Source organism: Aristolochia californica, unplaced genomic scaffold (genome assembly GCF_029961685.1).
Source record: "Aristolochia californica isolate CCGP_79_NKW_82.1479 unplaced genomic scaffold, dmAriCali1.0.hap1 SCAF_8, whole genome shotgun sequence".
Taxonomy (NCBI): domain Eukaryota; kingdom Viridiplantae; phylum Streptophyta; class Magnoliopsida; order Piperales; family Aristolochiaceae; genus Aristolochia; species Aristolochia californica.
The window spans coordinates 9,007,882-9,025,548 of record NW_027182279.1 but is presented as its reverse complement, the minus strand read 5'-3'; the positions used below and the strand labels follow the sequence as shown (position 1 = coordinate 9,025,548).

The following is a 17,667-nucleotide window of genomic DNA, read 5'->3' as shown; positions in this document are numbered from 1 at the left end:
CACAAAATGTGATGGCAGCATGTTCATTTGATATGCAATTCACTTATGTACTTGCTGGATGGGAGGGGTCAGCAGCCGATTCCCGTGTACTGAAGGATGCATTGACTTGTCGAGATAAAATCTTTGTACCTGAAGCTAAGTAATATATTTTTATGCAGTAATTTTTTATCTATTTTATCTTCAATTATTTTATGTGGTATATAATTTTATTATAGGAAAATATTATCTAGTCGATGCTGGTTATGCAAATCTTTTGGGATTTTTGGCTCCATATCGAGGAACCCGATATCATATGCAAGAATTTGGAGATAATATTCCTAGAAATGAAAAAGAATTATTCAACCGAAGACATTCATCTTTACGGAATATTATTGAGCGAACTTTTGGTGCTTTAAAAGCTCGATTTCAAATATTAACAGGCACTCCTCCATTTTATTTTAAGATTCAGGTGAAAATTGTACATGCTTGTTGCATATTGCACAATTATATACGTGCAGAAGATTATGATGATATATTTGAAGATGAAGATGATGATTCGGGTGGCGAGCTCGGTGGAGGAGGTGATGCGGTCCAATTAGGTGCAATGGATGATACAGACAGTGACGATTGCGATGATCTTGAGGATGTGGGTAGCCAAGTAACAAGCATTCAGAGGCAGAATGCATTAGAATCCACAAGAGCCGCACAATTTTGAGATGCCATATCGACATCCATGTGGAACGATAAATGATGGTTTACTCTTATTACTTTTGAACATGCGTAATTTATATGTACTAAACTTGTAACTCGTTGATTGTAATATTAAAGGCACGAACTCGTTATTTGAATAATTTTTTTTAGGTTATTTTAAAAGTTGTATATGTATTTATTTATTATTTTATTTTATTTTATTACTATATTAAACTTCATATTTAAGTCTCTGGTAAATAAAATATAATTAAATTATGCATTTGATTAATATATCATCATTAATTATGTCAAAATATATTATTAATTAATACAATACAAATCTATCTTATGTTATTAATATAATATTTTTTATTCATTAATCAGAATTTTTTATTCACTCTATTGTATTAGTGATTTAATAGTGGTAATTAAAATATTGTTAACTCAGACACTTTGGTTTAATTAGTTTATTTTTATAATTATTAAAATCAATAATTTTAAATTTCTATAAGATGAAGATGAAGATGAAGTTGTCTTGACTAACACCCTATTTCAAAGATTTCGAAGATGAAGTTGTCTTGACTAACACCCATTTCGAAGATGAAGATCATGTAGATACATAAGATGAAGATGAAGATGAAGATGAAGATAAAGATTAAATTTTTATTTTGTTGACTAACCCCCCCTAATACCCTATTTCGAAGATGAAGTTGTCCATATTAACACCTATTTCGAAGATGAAGATCATATAGATGTATAAAATAAAGATGAAATAAAGATGAAAATGAAGATCAAATTTTCATTTTATTGACTAACCCCCCTCAGAATCTGAATTCAGGTTTTCAAAAACCCAAACCCTATCTATGTCCCTCGTAGTGTCTACCCTTTAGTGTCTACCCTTTTATACCCAATACGTGTAAACCCCCCGATACACGAGAAAGGAGAAACACAACCATGAGCACACCCTTCTCTAGGAAACGAGTCAAATTTAACCCTTCTCGAGAGAGTGACCGGGTACGATTCACAGCACGGGACACCTGTCTAATGTGCTTTTGGCTATATGCAAATTTCCATTTTTTTTATTAGACGGAGGGTTTTTGTCTGACAGAGACCGAGTTCGGAAGGGCGAGAGACACGGCGAGGTACATACCATCTGCTCTTTTAGTTTGTTCTGTCTTTGTATTTTTAAGCTTCTGGATTTATCTTTTCCTTCCCATGTGAAATCTTGTTTTCTTTCTTCCCGCCATTTTTTGGATTTCAAAGGTTTTGATCGATGGCTGTTTATACTACATCATGCTTTCTCTTCAATATCGTTTGCCCATTATGACTGCACTCTTTAAGTTTGATTAATTTAGCATTCTCAGTCTCATTTTGCTTCATTGTCATGCATTTTGTAGTCCACATATTGTTCTTCATTGGCATTTCACACGAAAAGAAGACCACATGACCAGAGCGCATGGGGTGAGATTAAACACCTGTTTACTTTTTATCACTTGCGCATCCTGGTGAAGAGTGACTTGGCAATGGAGTTAGGCATTAGATAGTCCAGAGTGGAAAACATCTGTAGTTGGGACAAGACTTTGATGCTGATGCTGATGACGTTTCTCTATCTTTGTTCCCTATATCAGTTGAAAAAAAAATCTTTGTTTACATACATGAAACTTAAGACTGGGTCTATTGTGATTGACATGAAAATCTAAGTCCATATTGTTCACGAAAAAATTATAAAAAACTTTTAAAAGAACTGATAATAAAAAATTCTAGAAAAAGAAGTCTATCGTTTATGCCCATTTTGCTACTACAACCATGTGTTTGGGAAATACCAATTTTTAATAAAGAATGGTTTAGTAACCTCTTCTCCAGAGGTAGTGAAGCTGAACTGACTTGCCAGTGTAGTTTTGTTTGTCATTTCTAATATGTGACAAAAGTTCTAATGATTGAATACGTCGAAGACTCCCATTAAATTTAGGGTAAAATCTGTCTTGATTTACAGGTAATTGGTTTAATGGTGTAACGTGGAGATACTTCACATTTGCTTGCAGAGTCCTAAGTATGTGTCACACTAAACTCTAGTCGCATCATGGGAAAATTATCATGCTGAGGGTTCAGACGTGGAAAATGAGATGATTATGAGTACCTGATGTTTCTTAGTATGCAACTGCAGCTCTACTACTTTTGTAGTGTAAATTAATTTATCTGATACATGGTTGATTAATCAGCACTATTCCTTACAAATGAGCTCCTATGCCATTCAGTTAGGTCTTCATTCCTATCTTAATGTTTGCATAGTGTATTTTTGGGATATTATATTTTATTTATTAAATAAATGTCAAGGAGTGGTTATTCCTTTCAAATTGTTGGGTTTTGGTGACATAGTCAAGTTTACAATCTTTTCATGGTTCTGTGTAATTTTTCTTATGATTGCAGCAGCAAACCACAATACTATATAATTTGACAAGCAATCCGAATGTGCTGGTTGTTCAAGATGCTATTCCATTTATGCAGTGTATAATAGCTTGTAATGGGGACTATCCATGGCACCACAATCTTCTAACTGATCTTTCTTCTGTTACTGCATGTAGGGTTTAAGTTGTTTGTGAAATTTCAGTGCCATGCAGTCAATAAAAGTTAGCTTGGTTTCACAACCATTTGCAGTCACAAGATGCAGTGATTCTGGGGGCAAGAGATCCCGAAGTCGGAAAACAAAAGAGGAGAGAAAAGCAATGGTTGAGGTTTTTGTGAAGAAGTAAATTTTTTATCTTGGAAATTCTTAGAACTTCACATGCTTTGTGTTCTTGATACCATTTGTTGATTTTTGAAAAGGAACTATGATTATGTTCTAAATTGGGAAATTTTTTGTTGCTCTTATTGCTTTGCACATAGAGAAAGAACTATTATTGATATAGTATGATCACTGATTTGCCAATACAAGGTGCATATGATCAGGTTTAGGGAGAAAAAGAGAGAAAAGAGAGAAAAATAGAGAGAGAGGGAAACAACAGTGTGTGGAACTGCACTCCTCTAGGGCAGAAATCGAGCCCCCCTATTCCTTCATATGTGTTGAGGACTCAATAGCTAACCGAGTCATCCAAAGGAGGCGCACTGAGTCACTGAGTTAATTACTTTATTTCTATATCGTTTTAAATTCGTTTTTATGCATTATTTTAAGTTAAATTGCCACAGGGGCAGAATTACAAAATTAAACCCTAAAACTATGTTGGCATCAACCCTACTTAGAGGGGGAGGGGAATGAGAAAAGGCAAATCTTGAATTAGGTTAAACAGGGTTTGGAGTTCTCCTTGACGAGCTTTAGGGTTTGGGGGTCTTCTTGACGAGCTCGTTCCCTCTTGAATCTGACTTTTCTTCCTTCTCTCTTTTGATTTCTGTTTTTCCTTGCTCCTTACCGAAAAGAAGGAGGGAATTTCTGTCCCTTTTCCAAGCTCAATCAGAGGCTTCGGCCTCTCATCCGTCCACAGCAGCAATAGAGGGGCTCTCTCCCTCTTTCCGAGCAAGGATAGAGGCTTCCCAGCCCCTATATACCGAGAGCAGCCAAAATCAGAGGTTCTTCAGCCTAAGCCAGCAAGCAGCAAGGTTAGGGACCCTAACCTTTGACCTGAGGACTGTCCAAGTTAGAGGCTTTTCAGCCCCTAACCCGAACAGCAGCAGGGAGGGTTCTAACCCCTCTCAACCGTGAGCAGCAAGGGAGCTCTTCTCCTCCTGTCCGAGCAGCAGCAGCAAGGGCTCTCTGCCCTTACCGAGAACAGCAGTCTAGCTGCAAAAAGGAGGCTACTTTCCTCCTATCCGAGAGCAGCAGCTCTCTCTCTCAACACTGGATTTACCAATCCCACACTGAGTTAGTCGATCCATGACACGGGACCATAACAACTTGGTATTAGAGCAGGGTAACATAGGGGATACATCCAATAATGAAGAAATAAAAAGCATGATCAGAGAGATGCAAGATGCACAGGCTGAACAACAGGGGAGACTGGACAGTTATGGGCCGCAACTGGAACAACTTCCTAGTATTCAATTGCAATTCCAGCGACTCGCTAGCCTAATGTTTGATATCATAGCAGAGAGACACACTACCCCAGAACGAAGAGGGGAGAATAATTTGCACAACTGAAGGGAGGAGCAGTTTGCTGGGGGCACCACTGTCTATGCACCACAAGGTGGAGGCACAATACCCAGGTACACAAAATTGGATTTTCCTACATTTACTGGGTCAGTTGATCCCTTAATTTGGTTGCATAGATGTGAGATTTTTTTTTTTTCAAATCAAGGGACTGCTGAGTTTGACAAGGTGGGATTAACTGCCTTCCATATGTTAGATGAGGCACAACTATGGTTTCATCAAGTGGAACTAGAAAGATTAGTGCTGGATTGGGATGAATTAAAGAGTTATGTACAATTAGATTTGGCCCTCCCGCCCACAACAACTCCTTAGGAGTTTTGGTGCTGCTGAGACAAACCGGGTTTGTTGAACTGTATCAAAAACAGTTCCAAGAAAAATTGGCTCGCGCTGGGCCGTTGGTACGCGTCGACCAGTAGGTCAACTTATTTACAACAAGCTGCAATGAAACTCTGAGGTTAGAGGTGGAACTTCACTCACCTTCAGATTTGGCTCGAGCAATGAATTTAGCTCGAGCAATGGAACAACGACAATGGCTTCAACATCGAAGGCTAGTTTGGCAAGGGGACCGGAACACTTCTACCAATTGGCAACACCGGCGAAATACTTCCCCTCAGGTGCAATATCCAGCATTACCACCGCCTAGAAATAATCCACACTACTCTGGCAGCCGACACATGCCCGAGTAATCCACCAGCCCAGTATATCAGAAAATTAACCAGTTTGGAGATGGCGGAATGGAGGTCCAAGAATTTGTGCTACAACTGTGATGAACCGTATAGGGCAAGCCTCCAATGTAAACGATTGTTCTAGCTAGAAGTGGATGACCGAGAGGAAACAAACAACAGTGATGATTTTATTGCGGAGGAACCACCAAAAATCTCTTTGAATGCTATTATCGGGTAGAAATCTGCCAAAACTATGCAAGTAAGAGCTCGAGTCATCGACCAGGAACTTGTGGGACTAGTGGATTCGGGAAGTACCCACAATTTTCTTAGCTTAACAACTGCTCAACATCTTCAGTTATAGATCCATCCACACCCAACAACCATGGTTTTAGTGGCCAATGGGGAGAAAGTCCCTAGCTATGGGATCAACAAAACAGTAAAATTTTCAATTGGTACGACTTTATTTCATTCAGAATTTTTTGTCATACCTTTGGTAGGATTTGATATGGTTTTGGGCATCAAATGGCTACAAACATTGGGACCCATATTGTGGGAATTTTTTGCTTTAACTATGAGCTTTGTACTGAGCAGACGACAAGTGCTATTCCAGGGCAGTCAAGTGGACAAGCCCCACCACCTTCATACCATTCACACACAAGACCATCCATACAGCACTATAGAAAAACTTCTTGACGAGTTTTCGGACCTCTTCCACGAGCCTTCCGGATTGCCTCCTTTGAGGCACTGTGACCATAAGATCTGTTTAAAACCAGGTTTTGATGTGGTGGTAGTTCGGTCATACCGGTATCCACACCTACATAAGGATGAAATCGAGTGACAGTGCCAGGCCATGTTACAACAGAGCCTTATTCGCAGCAGCCGCTCCCTCTTCTCTTCACCAGTTTTGCTCGTGAAAAAACATGATGGCACATGGAGATTTTGTGTGGATTATAGGGAGTTAAATGCCTAAACCGTGAAGGATAAGTTCCCTATACCGGTAGTGGAGGAGCTCCTGAATGAATTACATGGGTCATGGGTCTTCACAAAATTGGACTTATGCTTGGGATTTTATCAACTTCGTATGCACTCCTCTGACATCGAGAAGACGGCTTTCCGCACACATCACGGTCATTTTGAGTTTGTGGTCATGCCGTTTGGGTTATCAAACGCCCCCTTCACTTTTCAGGCATTGATGAATGAGGTATTCCGCAACTATCTCCGAAAATTTGTACTTATTTTTTTTTAGCCAGTCCGGGGAACAACATTTAGCGCATTTATGGGTAGTTTTTGAATTATTACGAGCCCACCAACTCTATTTGAAGAAATCTAAATACTCTTTTGCAAAGTCACATGTCGCCTATCTTGGCCATATTATATCACATGAGGGGGTCACTGTTGATCCTGAGAAGATTCAAGCAATTCACGATTGGCCACAACCTCAGACTAGCTTAGCTTTGAGAGGATTTTTGGGCCTAGCCGGATACTACCCCAAATTCATTCAAAATTATGACCCTTTAGCACCATTGACCAGTCTCTTCAAGAAAAATTCCTTTATTTGGAATGAGGAGGCCACACAGTCCTTCCAGGCTCTCAAACTAGCTCTCGCCTCCACACCCGTACTACAACTTCCCAATTTTGAAGACTTATTTATGGTAGAGTGCGATGCATCCGGTGGGGGCATTGGGGTCGTCTTACAACAACACTCCCAGCCCATTGCATATTTCAACATGCAGTTGGCAGCACGACATCACATATTGGCAGCGTATGAAAGGGAATTAATCGAGTTGGCCAAGGCTGTCCAACATTGGTAACCTTACTTATGGGGCCGTGCCTTTCTCGTCTGTACTGATCATTACAACCTTAAATTCTTACTTGAACAACGACTCACTATTTCTCCATAGCAGCACTGGATCAGTAAGTTGATGGGATTTGATTTTTCGGTAGAGTACCGCTCGGGAAGATTAAACAAGGTAGCGGATGCCTTGTCACGGCGTTTTGAGAATCAGTAGCTAATATATTCTATCAGCCAGCCTCGTTTCCTCGTATTAGACTTGGTTAGAGAGGCACATGCCAATCTTCTTGCCCTACAGGAGCTACACAACAAAATTAAAGAGGGGACAATGGATTCTAAGTGGTCCATCTAGGATTCCCTTATTTGCTACAAAAGGCGGATTTATCTACCACACACTTTAGAGTTGATTCCAGCCATCCTCTTTGCCTACCATGACATCACACATGAAGGCATCCAAAACACATTGCATCGCTTTTGAGCAGATTTCTATTGGCAAGCCATGAAGACCAACATAGCAACATATGTCACAGCCTGCCAGGTATGTCAATGCAACAAGGCCGAACACTTAAGTTCAGCAAGTCTTCTTCAACCTCTCGCGCTCCCTACACAAGTTTGGGCCGATATTTCTATGGACTTCATTGAGGGTCTTCCCTAGACAGCCGACAAATCAGTATTATTTGTGGTCGTCGATCGGTTCTCCAAGTAAGCACATTTTATTCCTATGGCACACCCATATACAACCTCCAGAGTGGCACAAACCTTCCTCGAGCATATTGTCCGTTTGCATGGCATTCCAAAATCCATTATCAGTGATCGGGACGCGGTATTTACAAGCACTTTCTAGCGGGAACCTTTTCGTTTGAGTGGAACGAAGCTGAAATTTTCATCATCATATCATCCTTAGACAAATGGCCAAACAGAGGTGGTTAACTGCACCATCGAGATGTATCTCTGATGCCTTGTGGGCGATCGTCCAAAAACCTGGGTTCAGTGGCTCACGTGGGTTGAGTATTGTTACAACACTTCTTTCCACTCCGCCTTGCAATCCACCCCATTCAGGGTTCTATATGGCAGAAATCCTCCTAGGCTTCTCTCTTATACTCCAGGTTCCACCCGCGTGGAAGCACTTGATCAAGCCCTCATGGACCGCGACCAGATTTTGAAGAATATTACAGATTGCCTCTTGCGAGCAAAGGTTCGTAAGAAAGATTTTTATGACAAGGGCCACAGAGATGTTTCATATGAGGTGAGGGACTACGTTTGGCTACACCTCCAACCGTACAGACAACACTCCATTGCAGGCCAGCAGCACCATAAACTATCGCCAAAGTACTTTGGACCTTTCCCTATTATCTGGTGTGTCGGACTAGTGGCCTATCAGTTGCAACTTTTAGCCACAACCAAGATGCACGATGTCTTTCATGTGTCCCTACTAAAACCCTGTCAGGGTTCACCACCACCGACCACTCCGTTCCTTCCACCATTGGATAACAGATGTGTCATCCTTACACTAGCCGCAGTGTTACGTGCCAGAATAGTTAATGACCAGTGGGAGATTATTGTCCATTGGAAAGACACCGAACCCGAAGCAGCTACATGGGAACAATTGGACAACTTCAAACAGGTATACCCAGCTTACGAGCTTGAGGACAAGCTCTTTCTCTAAGGGTGGGCAGTTGTTGAGGACACAATAGCTAACCGAGTCATCCAAAGGAGGTGCACTGAGTCAATGAGTTAATTACTATATTTCCATATTGTTTTAAATTCGTTTTTATGCATTATTTTAAGTTAAATTGCCATAGGGGCAGAATTGTAAAATTAAACCCTAAAACTATGTAGGCGCCAACCCTACTTAGAGGGGAAGGAGAATGCGAAAAGGCAAGTCTTGAATTAGGTTAAACAGGGTTTGGAGTTCTCCTTGACGAGCTCTAGGGTTTGGGGGTCTCCTTGACGAGCTCCAGGTCCAGCTTCCTTCTTGAATCTGAGTTTTCTTCCTTCTCTCTTTTGATTTCTGTTTTACCTTGCTCCTTACTGAAAAAGGAGGGAATTTCTGCCCCTTTTCCGAGCTCAATCAGAGGCTTGAGCCTCTCATCCGTCCATAGCAGCAATAGAGGGGCTTTCTCCCTCTTTCCGAGCAAGGATAGAGGCTTCCCAGCCCTTATACGGAGAGCAGCCAAAATCAGAGGTTCTTCAGCCTCAAAGCCAGTGTTAAGTTGGGTCCAAGGCCCTATCCCAAAATGACTAGTCAACTTAGGAAACCTCTTTCCCAACTAATAAACTCAAGATCTTTGTACTCACTAATCCATGTGGGACTATTCCTTAACACCCCCTCATGTGTAGACCATCTTTTGTGGCTTTACAAGTGGATAATTTAGGAGTAGGCAGTTTAGGTGTAGGCCCTCTTTTGTGGCTCTACAAGTGGATAGTTTTAGGTGTAGGCCCTCTTTTGTGGCTCTACAAGTAGATAGTTTTTAGGTATAGGCCCACATATGAGTACCTGCTCTGATACCATGTTATCATATTTAACTCACTTGTGGTAGGACGCATCTTCTTCATCAATCGGAGGAGGAAAGTTAACAACGTGGCTCAAGAGGTCACGAGTAATAAGAACCCTCCGAACCGATTGTGACTAGCTCATGTAATTGGAGAGACCTCTAAGTGGAATTGTAGTAATATGGAGTATATCACTCTTATTACTATTGTATCCAATCTCCATGATGAGGCAAGTAAAATATGGAGGTCAAGGGAAAAGGTCTTCTTTCAGCACTCTTTTCCTTCTCTCCACTCACAAGGAAATTACAGTTGCGGATGCTTTTGAGGGAGGGAATGCGAACCTACTCCCCCGAAGGGGTTTAACAGACATGGAGGCCATGGAAGCCAGCAGCCTCTTAGATGCTTTGAATCATGTCAGAATTTGGCCTTCCAATGAAGACAAGCTCATTTGGTGGCCTGACAAAAGTGAGAAATTCTCAGTTGCTTCGGCATATGGATACATCAGCGGTTGGGATCCGATGCAAAGGGAGCATGACATCAATTTCGTCTGGAATCTATGTGCCCCCCTAAGGTAAAATTTTTCATGTGGAGTGCCTGTCAAAGTAAAATTCTCATGGCTGATGTGCTTAGAAGAAGAGGTCACCCATCTATAGATCCACTATGCCCTTTTTGCCACAATGAAGATGAATCCACTAGTCATACTCTTCTTCAGTGCCAGTTCTCATGGACTGTGTGGACCTCTATTTTAAGCAAATTGGAGATTCAATTTTGTATTGCTGTCGACCTGGTAAGCTTTTGCAAGTCGATCTTGGGATATCCCCTTCCAGGCCTCGGTAAATTGATTATCTTAGCTTGTGCTAGCTTCTTTCCATGGGGGCTTTGGAATGAACGGAATAGAAGGCGGTTTGATGCTAAAAGCGAATCTGAGGCTAAAATTGTTGATAGAGTGATAGGGCAAATATCAACCTGGTTATTGACAAAAAAACCCCTCTCCTCTTTCAAAGGCACTGACATTCGAGACAACTGGAGCAATTTGGCGAGGATGCACATTGGAGCTAAAATCCCAGCTATGCAGAAATGGACCCCTCCGGAAACTGGCTACTTAAAACTTAACTTTGATGGATCTTCTCTTGGAAATCCCGGGATCGCGGGATTTGGAGGCGTCATTTCAAACTCAACTGGGAATCAATGTTTTTCCTATGCTGGTCCTTTAGGCATATCCGACTCAATGTCGGCGGAATTTCATGGCCTTCTTAATGGATTGCGGGTGTTCAAAGACAAATGTAGTGGGCCTATTCACATCGAAGGAGATTCCAAGGTGGTGATTGGTTGGTGCCAGCGCAATTCTTCTCCCCCATGGAGGCATTGGGATGTATTCCAAGAGATTTTGGATATTGTTTCTTCCTTTTCTTGTATTTGGTCTCACATTCTGAGATATGCTAATTCGGAAGCAGACGTGCTTGCCAAGGAGGGAGCTTTCCTGCAATCTCTCGTTGTAAAGGATTTGCGCCCTCCGCTTTTGTAGTTTTGTAGTTTTCTTTTCCTTCTTTTTAATAAAATTACATCTTCATGAAAAAAAAAAAAAAGGGAAAAGGTCTTCTTCAAAGAACAATTACTCAATGTAATTTGAAGAACCCGTAGACCAAATCAATCACCAACAAAAGAGAACAAGAACCAATTTCTTTCACAAGGGCAAACACCAAATTATCAACAAATTTGTGCCTTTAGAAAGTGATAATAACATCCAGCCATCACTCAACTTCTCTTGTATTCATAAGAACAAAGAGAAGAAAGTAGATACAACCGATTAGGCCTTAATCCAAACTCCAACACAAACGAGCAATAGACAAAAATTTAGAGAAGATTTAACGACAAACCAATACACTTGGAAGAGATTTATCTTCAGCTCATGGGAGACTTCAACGTAAAAAAAAATTGAATTGTTGAAGTTAAAAAAAAAACTAAACTACAAAGGGTAAATGACTGCTGGAATTTCATCAAACATATAATGGGCATCCGACAACATAACACAAACCCATGAGCAACCTTAAGTAGGAGAAGATACAACAACATGTGCTGGAATTCTACATCAAATGAGATGGATCTAAATTACATAAAGGTAATTGAATTTCACCCATCAATCTTAATAAGATGCAAAGAGCAAATGATCTTGATTACTCTTGTAATTGATTTACAAGGAGTCAAAATTATAACATCAATTTAGTCATAGAAATAAATCTTTACAACATATAAAGATTTATCTTGACTTGATGTGACTCAAAATTCAAGAAGTAAAGAAAAACAGTAAAAATGAGTATGTAAATAAGAAAAGGAAACAAAAAAAAACCATAAATAAGAAGAGTATGAACTTATCTCTTCATGACTGAACTCCTTTTACAACTTCTTGAACAAATTTCATAATAACTCCATGAAGAGATCCTAAACTCCTTGCTCGGGTACCATGTTAAGTTGGGTCCAAGGCCCTATCCCAAAATGACTAGTCAACTTAGGAAACCTCTTTCCCAACTAATAAACTCAAGATCTTTGTACTCACTAATCCATGTGGGACTATTCCTTAACAGCTAGCAAACAGCAAGGTTAGGGACCCTAACCTCTGACCCGAGGATTGTCCAAGTTAGAGGGTTTTCAGCCCCTAACCCGAACAGTAGCAGGGAGGGTTCTAACCCCTCTCAACCGTGAGCAGCAAGGGAGCTCTTCTCCTCCTGTCCTAGCAGCAGCAGCTAGGGTTCTCTGCCCTTACCGAGAACAGCAGCCTAATTGCAAAAAAGAGGCTGCTTTCCTCCTATCTGAGAACAACAGCTCTCTCTCTCTCTCAACGCTGGATTTACCAATCCCACGCTGAGTTACTCGATCCATGACACGGGACCATAACAATATGCCACTTAAATTACAGGCTTAACAAAGTTAGAAAAATGTTCCTCACAACCTAAACCCTGATACTCCTAGAATACTATCAAGAATTATGTCAAATTTGAAATTAATACTTGTATACACCTATACTGCTGCTACTTACAAGGTACCTACTAGAGAGGTGACAGGACCAAAATACCCTCATATATATATATGTCAAGTAGCCCCAACTTGTTACAAAAGATCCCAAAATTCTTTTTTCCCCAAGGTGTTGGTGAAAATATCACAAATCAGATTAGTCAATTGATCATACGGAGTAACCATTGCTCCACTCATCTTTGCATCATGAATGAAGTGATAGTCCACTTCGACATGCTCTGTATGTTCATGAAATACAGGGTTGCAAGCAATAAGAATTGTTGCTTGATTATCTTAGTGCATAGTCATGGCCTCTTTGTTCGGAAAACTCAACTCATGCAACATGCATCTGGCTCACTTTAGCTCACTGATTGTATGAGCAGTAGCTCTGCATTGGAATGGGTCACTAGATTTTGTTTTTTACTTTTCCAACTAAGTCGCCACCAACAAGAACACTATAGCCAGTAGTAGATTTCCAATCTGGTTTTGCTCCCCGCATAATCTACATTTGAATATGCCTTAGTTTTCAAGTGACCATGTGGTTTATATAGGTGACTTTTTCCTGGTGCCCCCCTTAGGCATCCTAATATTCTATGAGCTGCCTCTAAATGAACCTTGTGAAGACACTCCATAAATTGGCTGACTATAGTTACAACAAATGATATATTTGGATGTGTAACAGTAGCATAAATCAACTTAACTATTAGCCTTTTGTCCTTAAGTTCCACACTACCATCTTTATGGAAATTATGATTTATTTCCATAGGAGTCTTTGTGGGTTTCCCCCCTAGTAAGTCATATTCTTTTTGCATATCTGTCACGTATTTCCTCTATATCAAAACAACCCTTGCTTTACTTTTGGTTACCTCAATCCCCAAAAAGTACTTCAATGAAGTGAAATGAATTCCCCCCGCATTACCTAGGTCATCACAAATAAGGCGTTAGTGTAAAAAGACTTGAATTGAAGTGAGATTACACCATTTCATCTACCTAGGCAAAAACAGAGGAAAGTTGATTCCTACCTTTTTTCCGAATCATTCACTTATCACGAGCGACGACGTCACTTCTTTCCCCCCTCCCCTGCCGAAACAAAAAATGCCTCTTATTTCCTCTTCTCCTCTCCTCTCGCTCGGCCTTGGTCTCCCAACGATTTTTTTCGCCCCATTTCTTCCCCTCGTCTTCGCTCTCTCTGCTTTCTCTCGTTTTCACTCTTTGCTTTCTCCGTTCGCCCCAACTTCATTCATCCCGTCTCTCTCGCTGTGCAATACCTAGGGTTTCTGCCATCGGCATCAGCGAATCGCGGGATTTTAGGGTTCTTACCGAGTCTATGATGCTTTGGAGAACTGATTGGGACAATAACCTCGTCGGCGCAGAGCAACGGAGGGACATTTGTTGCCGTGAGGTCGATCTTGACGCCGTAACAGAATTTCGCGGCGGTTTCGAACGTCTCGGAGCCGCAAGGCTCTTCGACGACGACTTATTATTTTTTATTTTTTTCACTTTTTAAAATTTTATTCTAATAACACGTAATTAGTATATTAATTTATAATAAACTTTAATCATGAATTAGTTTAATTATAATAAACTTTAAACCACTGGATTTACATTTTGTGTTAATATATTATTAATTAATAATGCGTAAATAAATATATTATGTTATTGATAAATTAATATATTTATTTATTTATTATGTATTTTTTATTTTGTATTAAAATAGTGAGTTTTAATGTTAAAAAATATCTTATGTCATTGCAAAATAGTTTATTTATTTATTATATTCGTTTATGTTATTTTAAAAAAATTATTTATTTTAAATAATTTATTCTAATCACACGTAATTAGTATATTAATTTATAATAAACTGTAATCATTAATTGGTTTAATTATCCAATTGCTATAATTAATTAAACCATTAGGTTTATTTATTATATTCTCTTATGTTATTTTTTAATTTTTTTATTAATTTTATATAATTTATTCTTGTCACACGTAATTATTGTTTTAATTTATAATAAATTATAATCATTAAGTAATATAATATGAATTTTTATTAATTAAGATGTTAATATATTGTGGACTACACGTTAAATCACTTATAAATGTAGTAATCACGTTTATTTTGGTTAATTATATGTTTAGGTATATGTTCTATTTAGTATATTATAAAAGGTTACTAATTCTCTTCTTATATCATACTTTTCATTTGGTGGCACTAACACTGGAATTTGTTTTCTAGCCACTTGAACTCGTCTATACTAACACCCAAACATGAGTTGAAGTGGAAGTAATTCATCTCACTTCAATTCAATTTTCCACTTCATTTCCACTTCATTGTGGACTAACCCCCCTAAGTCTTTAGTTTGGAAATTGCAATATGTACTTTCTCCTCCTCAAGCCCTTGTTTATCACTTCCAAATAATACTTTTTAATATAAACAAAAATTGGTGATAGTAACTTCTAGAAAAGCCCAATGACATAACTATTTTGTTAAATTTGTCAAAACTTGGGACTTTGCTTGAGGCCATAAATTGCATTGTTCACTTTACACACCTTTTAGTCTCCCCTTGAGCAACATACACAAGAGGTTATTCCATATAGACCTCTTCATCCAAGTCTCCATATGCTTTTTGATATCTAATTGAAATAGAGGTCATCCTTTGGTTACTGCCACTAAAACAAGAATCTGAATAGAAGACAATCATTCTACATTAGAAAAAGTCTCAAATACATCAACACCATAGATTTGGGTATATCTTTTGGGTTTATCTTTTAGCAAGTGGGTGGGTTTTATACTTTTCAATAGATCCGTTAGCTTTATACTTCACTGTATATATACTTAGTGACAATCTACAATTGTAGCACCAGGAGGCAAATCACATAGCATCCATGTTCTTCGGTTAATCAGAGTATCTATCTTTGTGCCATAGCCTATTTTCATATAGGAGACAATAATGCTTCCTACATTGAGGAACGGATAGTACACAAAGACAATTATTGGAAGATGGGCCCAAACCCATAAGCTATAGACATACAAAAGATGGGCCTAAGCCCACAAGACCAAGGAAGGCCCACATATCTAAGAATGTTGGAAGATGGGCCCAAGCCCATTAGATATAGACCCACAAAAGAGTTTCAGTTTAAAGGTGTTTTAGTTATGTTAATCTTATATTTATATTTGGTTATTTTATTATTCTAGGACTTGTCTTTAAGTGTAATTGGCACAAAGGTAGTTTAATTGTAATTAGACTCTACTACTTTCCTCTATTATAAATAGAGGTTCATGTACTCTGATTACAATAAGTCAATGAAGTATTTCTCTTTTCCATAAATTCAACAACAATGATAGAACAAACTCTTTGAAAGACTGAGATAATGAGTCAAATGAAACAAATTAAGAAATAGGATACCATGTACATGTATGAACACCTTTATAGACAACAAGAAGAAGATGCAAGTTGCTTTCTTCAGGATCCTTAGATTGAGAGGATAGCAGCCCAGGTGGCGAGGAGAAGGCTTTTCGTGGTGTCGTAGTATGTTTTCTGCGTTGTTTAACTTGTAGCAACAGGGCTAGGAACATCCTCCATAGGACCTAGTAGCAACAAGATCATATGTAAGAGGTGGAATGGGTGGAAGCAGACAAGGAGAAATACGGAGTGCCCTAAAAAAATGTAATAGTAGACATGCAAGAACATTTATACCCGTTTGGTATGCGCAAGTAGCCCAGAAAACACACTCAATGACTTTTACAGTGAGCTTATGAACCATAGGGCCACAACATGCACGAAGCACACGGATCCAAAAACACTAGGAGACACAAGAATCGATTCACTATTAGGCTTTAAAGTGTGAAGTAGAATTTTTCCTCTAAGTATTGAGAAATCATTCTGTTAATGAGAAAGCAAGCAGTGAGAACTGCATCACTCCATTAAGACTTGGGAAGATGCATATAAATTAGTTGTGCAACTTCAAGCAAATAATGATTTTTTCTTTCTGCAACTCTATTTTGTTATGGAGTATACCCACAAGAAGACTGATGAATGATACAAGTGGACTGATAAAATGTAGTAAACTTATAATTCATGGACTCAAGCTCATTATCTATATGTAGAATAGGAAGAGAAGCACCATACTGGTTTTTTATTTCATTGTAAAATATCAAGAATACATTGAAAACTTTAGATTTCTCCCTTAGAAGATACAACCATGTACATTTACTCAAGTCATCTATAAACGGCACAAAATACTTGTAACCAAAAGTATTAGTAATAAGACATGGTTCCCATATATTTGAATGAATTACTTAAAAAATGCTACTACTAGAAGTTTGACTGGAAGGAAAAGACGCTTGTTGGTGCTTTTGGAAGGAAATTCATGACCTAGCGAGTGTACCATCTACATGAAGTGCTGAAGAAGTATGCAGTGTTGAATCCTCCAAGTGATACAATCCACTTCTTTCATGCCCAGAATCAATCGTCCTCTTCGTTTGAAGGTCTTGAAAAACATAGTAAGTAGGATAAAAGGTAACTAAACAATTTAAAAGATTTTGTAATTTGACTGACAGATAGAAGATTTATAGGAAATTTAGGGACGAATAAAATTGAGGCAATGAGGGTGTAAGTTTGGTAGAGTCTACTCCATTAATAGAAGAGGAGCCATTTGCAAGAATGACTTATTTACATGGTCAAGATTGACTCAGGTTAAAAATAATGAAGATATACCTGACATATTTGAAGGCGGAATCTGAACCCATGTAGACTCTGAACTCATAGGCAATGCGGACTCACCTGAACTCACCAAAGTGGCTTTAGATAAAAAGGTGGATTGAGGTACAAACAGAGAGAAGGAAGCCAACTTTGCTATCCTCAGGAGTAACTATTGCATCTCATCTAGAACATCACGTA

At 39.0% G+C, this 17,667-nt stretch overlaps 1 protein-coding gene across 2 annotated transcripts in view; it reads left to right on the top strand.

Annotated features, from left to right (window-relative positions):
• Positions 1–1,624: 1,624 nt before the first annotated feature.
• LOC137939131 (uncharacterized) overlaps positions 1,625–17,667 on the top strand; it is a 40,232-nt gene continuing 24,189 nt past the window's right edge. The window contains exons 1-3 of one of the 2 annotated variants that reach the window (XM_068784332.1): positions 1,625–1,811; positions 2,067–2,130; positions 3,252–3,415. In XM_068784332.1, coding sequence (XP_068640433.1) covers positions 3,282–3,415 — 134 coding nt within the window. In that variant the 5' untranslated portion in view covers positions 1,625–1,811; positions 2,067–2,130; positions 3,252–3,281. The remainder of the gene's footprint in view (positions 1,812–2,066; positions 2,131–3,251; positions 3,416–17,667) is intronic. The other variant, XM_068784331.1, reaches the window with a different exon arrangement.